This window comes from Coffea arabica, chromosome 4e (genome assembly GCF_036785885.1).
Source record: "Coffea arabica cultivar ET-39 chromosome 4e, Coffea Arabica ET-39 HiFi, whole genome shotgun sequence".
Taxonomy (NCBI): domain Eukaryota; kingdom Viridiplantae; phylum Streptophyta; class Magnoliopsida; order Gentianales; family Rubiaceae; genus Coffea; species Coffea arabica.
The window spans coordinates 47,216,829-47,227,093 of NC_092317.1; the positions used below are offsets into that span (position 1 = coordinate 47,216,829).

General features: G+C 38.0%; 1 protein-coding gene across 1 annotated transcript; it reads left to right on the forward strand.

Moving 5' to 3' along the window:
* Positions 1 to 6,822: 6,822 nt before the first annotated feature.
* Positions 6,823 to 7,689, forward strand: LOC140005653 (uncharacterized). The gene has a single exon (XM_072046676.1). It carries the CDS (start codon positions 6,823 to 6,825, stop codon positions 7,687 to 7,689), a length of 867 nt encoding a protein of 288 aa, XP_071902777.1.
* Positions 7,690 to 10,265: the final 2,576 nt, after the last annotated feature.

The following is a 10,265-nucleotide window of genomic DNA, read 5'->3' on the forward strand; positions in this document are numbered from 1 at the left end:
TGGTCTAACTCACAAGGTTTATCTTGTTTCATAAAATAAGGAGCGGATTCAAAGAAAGTAACATCAACACAAGTAAAAAAAAATTTAAAACTTGACTGTTATATCTATACCCTTTTTGCGCTCGTGCGTATTCTAAGAAAATACACTTAATAGCACAAGGATCTAAGTTATCCACCCCGAGAGCAAACTGATGAACAAAACATACATACCCAAAAATACGAGAAGATAATTTAAATATAAGTTCATGGGAAAAAAGAATGGAGTGAGGTAATTGGCCTCCAAGAATATTGGATGGCATGCAATTAATTAAATAACCTTCAGTTAAAACTGCATCACTCCAAAATTGTTTGGGCACATTCATGTGTAACAAAAGTGTTTGAACAATTTCAAGTAAATGTCCAAATTTTCTTTCAACAACTCCATTCTGTTGTGGATTGTAAGGACAAGAAAACTGATGAAGAATACCGGACTTAGTCATAAAGGTATCAAAAGGAGTGAAAAAATATTCTTTTGCATTATCACTGCGAAGTATACATATAGGCACACCAAATTGATTCTTTATTTCTGTAACAAATGCACAAAAAAATGAAATATAGTTCTGAACGATCTTTCATTAAATAAAACCATGTAACTCTGAATGAATCATCAACAAAGATTACAAAATATTTAAAATCTAACTTTGAAGTGACTCGACTAGAATCCTAAACATCAGAATAAGGTAACAAAAAGGGTTCAGAAACCCGTTTATTGACTCTAGGGGTAAAAGAAACACGATGATGCTTTCCTAACTGACAACACTCACATTCTAATGAAAACAACTGACTTAAGGTAGGAACCAATTTATTCAAATTTTGTAGAGACGGATGATCCAAACGACAGTGAATTTCAAGAGGGGAAACAATAGCAGGACACGCAATCGGACCATTGGAGTTGAGAAAATAAAGACCATTATACTCATGCTCTCCACCAATCGTCCTCTTTGTCTTCAAATCCTGAATGAAAAAAAAATCAGGAGAAAAAGTAACTGAATACTGTAGAAATTTAGTAACCTTACTAACGGACATTAGATTAAAAGGCAAATTGGGTACGTAAAGAACAGAAGACAGCGAAAGAGATGGGTTAATTTCTACAGTGTCTAATCCTTTAACTTTAGTTGTAGATCCATCATCTAAACAAACATGAGGAAAGGAGGTAGACTTTTGAAAATTAGAAAATTTTCTAGAGGTACCTGACATATGATCGGTAGTTTGGGAATCAATAATCCATGAGTCAAAATTAGAGGATGTGGAGAGACAAACCATAGCATTACTTTTTTGTGCTAAAGAAGCAAAGAGAAAAGATGCGTGATTTGCAGTTTGGTACTGCAGAAATTTGACATAATCATTTTCGGATATGGTAAAAGTCTTTTAGGACCCTTGTGCAGAAAAACTTGATTCAGCTTAGTCAGTAGTAACCACATTAGCAAACCGAGGAGGTTTTCCAACTAAATCCCAACAAGTATCACAATTGTGATTCTTCAAACCACAATGAGTGCTCTCACGGATGTCTCGACCTCCATGACCCCCATGACCTCCTCTATTTCTTTCTCCACGAGAGCCACGTCCAAAACTAAGTTGCTCACATCCAGAGCTAAGTTGCTCTATCTGATTGTTATTAGCAACTAAAGCAAACTTGTCATTAATTAGAGCACCATCACCCTGTGCATTGTCCTTAGATATAGAACGTGAGACCCGAACATACGTCTCTGTAAAGGATGGTAATTGTTTACCGGCTAAAATTTGAGATTTGATTTGTTCAAATTCTAGTTTAAGGCCAGCCAAGAATTTGAGCACAAGCATTTGTTCTCTTTGCCTCTGCATAACTGTAATATCACTTGAGAGAGGCATTACAACATTTAATTCTTCTGAAATTCGCTTGATATCAGCAAAATATTCAATTACTATTTTGTTATGCAACTGAAAATACTCCAAAGAAATATTATACATATGTGAAAGATTACTGCAGTATAATAACCGGACATAATCCCAAACTTCTTTTGTTGTCTCACAATGAGTACACATGTAAGTAATTCGCGGCTCCATAGAATTCCATATTGCTCCAAGAATTTTGGCATCCTCTTGAATCAACATTAGTCTCTTGTTGTCCTCAATAGGAGAGTCATCTGTGAGACATCGTTGCTTTCCTAGGCCTGTCAAATAAATCTTAATGGCTTTTGACCACTGTTGATAATTAGTATCATTTAACTTCCAATTTGTGATTTGAAACATCACCATTGGCATAATATTAGTGGACGTCACGATACTTTTTAATAAACTTTCAGCCATAGCGAATAGCACTTCAAATCAAAAAAACAGTCAAAACTCGTGATGAACAGTACCGCATGAACAATACGCGATGAACAGTGTCACGTGAATAGTGCACGATGAACAGTATCGCGTGAACAGGACTTTTGCTAGATGTTTAACCCTAACCTTAGGATTTTAACTCTGATACCATGAGAATATGTATTTTGAGAGAAAAACATCTAGTCACCGTATTATGAGTGACCAACTAGTATTTATAGGAGTACAAACCTAACAAACTATTTACAAGAATACCCTTACTAATTTATTATCTACAAGAATACTTATATTCTCTTAACACGTAATATATCTCAAAGATCATTTTCTTACAACTCATAAAAACTACTTGTGTAAAAAGAATCCTCTAACCTACAAACCACTCCATTTGGTTGAATTTCACCATGATATATAGTTTTCATCATTTTTTTTATTCAATCACCAATTTGTACTTCCTAATTTAGTTTAATATTTTGCTTTTGATGATGATTTTTAGAGATTAGTAAATTTGCATGTATGGTCATATTTCTTTTTTTTTCGTTAAAGTGTATACAAAAGTTTCCCTATTTGGGAATTTACCTTCAGAGATTCAAGTTATACATAAAAACAGACTCAGCGTAAAGATGAAGTAATAGAATTCAAATTGTTGAAAAAAAAATCTTGCTTGACCTCAATAGCGATAAATTTGTTAAAGAACATTCTGTCATGAATTATTTGTTTTTTTATTTCCTTTTATGCACATATGGTAGAAAATCAACAATTCACTATCATGATTATATATTAATATAATGTTTAAAGTAAAAAGCCAAAACTAAATTGTATCAAATGGACCACTTTTATAAGTGGATATAATATATTTTTGTTGTATTTTCATAATAATTATTTTCTTTACTAGTTAATTAAATTGAAATAATGTTCTTGATAACACTGATTACAAGCTTAGAACTCGTAAAAATGGTTTGTGTATAGAAATTCGAGTAATACTACTACACGAACATGGACATCTAAATAATTTTGTTTATTGATAAAACATTTTTGGGGTGAAACATCTAATGAGGATTTTTTTTTTTTAACAAAAAACTTCTTTATTATTATGAATCAAAACTCATGCGTACACTAGATAAAGCACCTGTCACACAAATCCCACCACCCGTCTACGAAATGTTGGGAGACCTAACCTATCCATCCTAATGTCTCCCCTAACTAACTGTGGCAAATCAGAGAAAGCATTAAACACATGTCCTGCCGCCGAATCGGCCCCATAACCTGTAACAGTGTGACACCGTAAGAAAACAATGACGAAACTGAAGTAGCTCGTCTAGCTCCCTCTGCAACTGCCATGGACATGCACTATCCCCCTGGACAATCCGAATGAGTGTAAGCGAATATGCCTCCACATGTAGCTCCTGGTACCCTTGGGCAATAAAGTACTTAACACCCACAAGGAGCGTACGCAACTCGGCATGAAGGTTGCTCATCGTCCCAAAATTCTCCGAATAACCAAATACGAACTTCCCTCGATAATCCCGTACCAGCCCACCCCCTCCACTAACCCCTGGATTTCCCCGAGAACATCCGTCTGAGTTTAACTTCCTCTCTCCTTGCAGCGAGATCCATCGAGCCGGTTGTATTGCACCCGCTTCTGGTAGTGGGCTAGCTGTTGCAGCAAACCATCCCACGAGGGTTTTGGCTACCTCATCCTCGAGAAACGCACCTGTAAGATGTCACCAAGTAGATGGATGATCCGCGTCACAGTCTCCCTAACCCTTAACCTTTGCCCTTTAAACAAGCCCCTATTCCGTGCCTTCCACAACACCCAACAGACCACAGCCGGCAGAACTCTATTCAAAAACCCCGAGATGACATTATTCCCTCCCCTCAACCACCAAAGCCATACCATATGCCGCACCGTATGCACCCTCTCCATCTCACCGGCAAACATCTCAAAGTGACGCCACACGGACCTTGCTCCTTCCCCAATACAAAAAATATGCTCCATGTTCTCCTCCCTAGGATCTTGGCAGCACTAACAGCGAGAGGTGCCTGTTACCCCCAATCTTTTTAGAATGTCCATGGTATGGAGCTTTCCCTGCAGTAACCGCAATATAAAGAACATCTAAGGGGAATGCTGTGGTGCCAGATGGCCGCAGCATCCCACGATCTGTTATCAAACTGCTGTACCAGGGAATATGCCGAAATCGTAGAGAAACTACCCGAAGTCGTCAAAGCCCAAACCATTCTGTCAGGTCCATGAAAGGTTGGGGGAGCGACAGCCAGGATACGTGCTATCAACCCTGTATCCAAGTATTGAGTAAGCAGGGCAGTATTCCAGACCCCGCGATCTACAAAATTCGAAACCAAATGGTCGTAAAATATCTCCACCTAGTGACATAAAGCCCCTGATCCCATCCAATTGTCATGTCAAAAATCCATCGACCCCTGCTTTACAACCCAACTGATGCTGTCCTCCGCTACCTGTTGCATAGCCCTCATCCTCCTCCACGTGAGTGAACTCCACGGATACTCCTCCGCCAGACAAGGGTGCTTGCCCGCGCAATACTTGCTTGACATGAATTCTGCCCATAATGATTGTTGTTGCCTAAATCTCCACCAAAGCTTAAACGAGAACGAGTCGTACATATCTAATAAGGGATTTCTAAGTAGAATTGTTGAACTTTAAAAGTACACAAATATCATGTTAGGCATATTCTTCATAGATTCATCTACCTTTCTTTCTTTTCACTTGAATATTTATGGATAAATTTTTCTTAACATTTGAATTTCTTAGTATTTACTTTCTAGTGGTTTTCATTGGGTTAAAAAATAACACAACGCTTTTAATTTTCCTTTAGAAAAACACACAACATCACGTGAGCAAAAATCTCATGCAGCTACTATGATACTACTACCAACAAATCCACCACTTAAATTCTCACACACATAAATCTATGATGATCATAGATGCACGGATGAACTTTCACAAATTCAATGATATTTATTCATGCTTATCTAAGTATTTGCTATGATAAATGTTCTTTGTTTTCTTTTGAGGTGTTTGGTGGGGTGAGATTGTTTTTCTGTGGAATTTTGGATTAATTATTTCCTCTCACACACGCACTATGACATGTTCACATGTAGAATCAAAATCGATTTTAAAACACATGTAGGACATGCATGAGAAAAATGTGTTATTTCAATTACAAAATAATAAGTAAATCCAAGAAAAAAGTGAGAATACAAGGATAGATGTCAAGCAGGAAAGAAGAGCAAATTTTGCTTTAAATGAAAAAAGTGGCCATGTGAGAATAGAAATCGTGGCAAGAAGAACAAAATTTGCTTCAATTGCGTGATGACAAAAGCAGTCAAGGAAAAGATAGATAACCATTGAAGATCGGTGAGATGAGCTAGTCATTAATTTACTCTATTGAAGTAGATTCCAAGGATGATTTCTCACATAGATCTGAGTCTCTCACTCTTTGGTAAGTTATAGATCCAAGTGGTACATTCTTGTACATTGACTGATCTTACAATATTTTTTTTTGACATGCAACTATAATACATTTGCAAGGAAATGATCCCTAGGCATAATTTAGGTTGTGCAAAACACTATTAAGACATTAAAATTATTGTGATAGCACCATTGACACCATAATTTTAGTAGTTATCGACACATACTAATGTTTAAATTGTGATTTGCATCGTCTAATTTCTATATATAAAAGGAGAGGAGAGGGTTGGTGCAAATATTTTGTGTCACTTTGTGTTATACCTAAAGTAACCTTTAAAGTTAGTCATCAAACTATTCACATTTCCTCTTTTGTTTTCCACCATAGTTTCAATACAATAAATTCTTCCAAAGTCAAACTATTCACATTCTCTCTTTTTTTCCACCATAATTTCAAATACAATAAATTGCTATAAAAAAAATAGTACTTACAGATTTTCCAAATAAACACTTACATGTGTAGCATGAAATGTAATAACTTAATATGTTAGTGAAAAATCATACACTTTGTAAAATAAACACACACTTAAGGTGTGACAAAAGCACTAGTTTTGAAAAAGTATGTGATTGTTGACAAAATAAGAAGTGAATGATATTAAAATTCAAGCAAAATAGATGGCTAGAATAATTGATATTTGAGAATGACTTATAACAATAAAAGTTTCTCTATTTTCCTTAGTTGAGCCTTGAATTCTCTAATTAAAGACCTAATTAAAAAGAGCCAACACAAATTATAAAAAAGAAAAGTTTACATGCCAACAATAATTTAAGTGTATAGCTACCTAAATATCACGAATAACTAAAGCCGATTTTGGTAATTTTTTTTATCACAATAAGCAATTAAAAATTATAACATCTTACAACAATATATATAAACTCAATAGAACAGTAAACAAAAGTCAAATAGAGACCTCGTTCATACTCTTTCGCCGCCAATATTCTTTCTAGGGTTTCGGATTCTAGGGCTTACGTGCCTGCATGGCCGTTAGGCCCTCCTCCGTCGTGAGGGAGGGGGCTCCCCAGCCATCTGAAGCCACGGATGTCCCTCGCTCGTTTGCGGAGGTTGTCGCGGCGAAGCAGGTTTTGGGCTTTCAGTCAAAGTCGTTTGTGTCTGTTTTATCCTCTGCCGCGGGGGGACCAAAGGTGCAGGCGGTGACATCGACACATAGAGGGGAGCCGGCTATGCTGTTCTCCATCGAAGACATTGAATGGGTCACAGTACCTTTCCAGTTTGCTTTGGTGGGCAAGTTCTCTAGAGGACGGCCGATGATGGAGGATCTGAGGAGATTTTTTCGCACTTTGGATTTGAAGGATGATTTCTCGCTGGGTTTGTTGGATCGGCGGCATATTCTGATTCGGTTGACAAATGAAGCAAATTACCATCATCTCTGGTCCCGTAGTATCTGGTACATACAAGACGTTCCGATGCGAATTTTCAAATGGTCGACTGAGTTTCATGTGGATAGAGAATCTTCTTTTGTGCCGGTTTGGTTCACCTTGCCGAAGCTTCCAATACACATGTTTCACAAAGAATGTCTTTTCTCCATTGTGGCATGTCTGGGTCGTTCGCTTTGCGTGGATAATGCCACAGCTGTGGGCTCGCGCCCAAGCGTAGCACGCGTCTGCGTGGAGGTGGATTTGCAGAGGGAGTTACCGGGATGGGTATGGATTTCGGTTAGGGATAGGATGGCTTTTTGGCAGTCTTTGGTGCCGGAAAATCTCCCAAAGTACTGCAATTTTTGCCTACACCAGGGTCATAGTGAGGAAGAGTGCCGCATCAAGCACCCTGGTCCCCGTTCTAACAGGCTGGGCCGTCGACAGGAGGAGAAAGGGAGGCCGCTGTAGCGTTTTAAGCAGAAGGAAGTTCCCATGCCTGGGGAGGACACTCGCATGGACGGAGAAAGGCAGGAGGCAACGATGGAGGTCCCGATCGCGGTGGAGCAGGTGCATGGGTTGGAGCCACCAGGTGGACAGCTGGGTTCTGGGGCGCTAGGCATGGCGGTGTCTGAGGAGCTGCCCGAGGCGCAGCAATTTACGACTGGGAAGGAAAAAGGGCAATGCGTGGGTGGTCTCTCGCTACTTGGGTCTGCTGGTGCTGTGGGCAATGCCGTGGCTGTTGCGAATGCATCAGGCGCACAGTTGGGCTCTGCGGAGCTGGTCATGGCGCAGCCTGGTGTCCTGCCACTACAAGAAAATCGGCTTTTTGTGACAATAAAATGTCATCACTAAAAGCCAAAAAGTCGTCATTATATGGATATAGTGACGACTTTTTTCATTGTCACATGGTTGTCACAGATTCTATGTCACAAATGGATCTAAGTGACAACCTTTTGAAGATCGTCACAGAATCTTGTTATTCAATGACGAAGAGAAAGTCGTCACTAATGGGTATCATTCTATGATGACTTTTATTGTCACTGTTTCACCTATGTTTTTGTCATAAATGTAGCAAAAGTCGTCACAAATTTGAGACCTATAGTGACGACTTGAGCTTGTCACTATCAGTCCTATTGTTCAATGACAACAATAGTCGTCACTTAATGAATTTGCATGTCAGTGACAACCTTCGAAGGTTGTCACTGAGCTTTGTTTTGAAGAGATGAAATTAACCATTATAAATATAGCATTGCCATAGCATTTCCAACAAATTATAACAGAACATTCAATTTGACAAAAGGCAAAATTAACGTAGAATGAAACCACAAATTTATATATATGGCCATAAACATCTGTAAATTCATCAAAACAGAAGTCAACGAAAAATATTGGATCTCAAAACCCACATAATTAGTTCAAGCACTAATCGCCAATACATATCCTTCCCAAAACATAGAGCAATAGATTTCTAAACTAAAGCAAAGATGGTAGCACCAATGTTAGACTTCAACCATCTCTATTATCATATCCAACAGCTTCCTCATGAAAAATATATCAAGCTGGACTGCATTGAAAATAAAGTATTATATGCATTAGAATAGACACTAAACAATGTGACACTTTTATCACTCTCATATTGTAAAAATTGCAGCTTAAAGATAAAATTTAACTCAATTGACAAAGCTAAAGCAATCCAAGACAGAATTCTGCATCTCACCAAGTCATTTCAAATTGAGAAGTAGAACCAAAACTAGTTATAAGATGCAAAGGTAAAGAAAGATTGATTTCTTAGAAAAAGAGCTTCTAGAGCAACTAAAGCTGAGAACAAGAAATTCATACAATGCTATTTGCCACTCAATTTGGGCTCTCACCTCAGGGCGTGCATTATGATGATGAGTTCAAATGATTGTCTATGCACATTTTCCGGCGAGCTATTGCATTATATGTACTAGCATTCTTGTGATTTCCAACTAGAAGGAATTAAGAATCCTTATCAAGACAAACTTAAGAAATAATCACAAAATAGAACTTGAAACTTGGTCCGTGTGATTCTATGGTGTTAGATAGAGTCCAAAGGGGAATCATAGTTTTCTTAAGTACATCATGGTCCTTGGTGTAGTAAATAGATGAATCCATGCCGTACGCCAAATTCTAGCTTCATTAGCAATTCAAAGTAATCGTATAACAAGGATTGCAAACATGAGTTTTAATTAATGGACTTAAGAATGCAATTTTCACTCAGTTTCATACATTCATGTGCCTATTTTTTTCTACCACCTCACAATGCATTGACAAGTACTTAAGAGTCAGGAACGCTAAAAACTAAGCCAAATTTGTAGTCCAATTCAAGGTTAATGGGAAAATGAAAACCAAGTCGAATTCTGATGCTCTTAATGAAGAGGCATCCTACATTAGAGAGAACATCCAAGCATGCTTAAGCTCAGTCCCTTCCAACAAGAATTCTTCAATAGATGTGTATCACTAGTAACAACATATAGCAATTCTGGATTACCTGGAGCTTCCCATTGCTAGTTCCAACAGCAAGATGTGTACCACGCTGTGCCCAGCCAACTGAACACACACTATCATCTATTCCCAAATCACACAACTTCACTACCTGCATAAAGAAACACCACAACAAGTTTAATAGCAGCATTTCATAAATCACGTGTCAAAGTCCAACCCGGGAGACTCACCTTGCTGCTAGAAGCATGCCACAAATAAACACAGTTCCCTAATCCCACAGCCAATACATTATGCGAGGACCAGTCCACAAGATTCAGATAAAAATCATCTTGCAATGCTAGTGCATCCAGAACCTATCCAAAAACAACCACACAACTTCAATTTCAAGCATCCCACATCACAAAAACCAACAAATGTAGGAAAAGAAACAATCGAATTAGCCAATATCAGCAAAGGAATGGACAAATGCAGCAAAGGAAACAACCGAAGCACAAATATCAGCAAAGGAATGGATAGCCGAATGAAAACAATTAATAAACAAACGCAAACGGAAACAATAATGAACAATAAATAAGAGA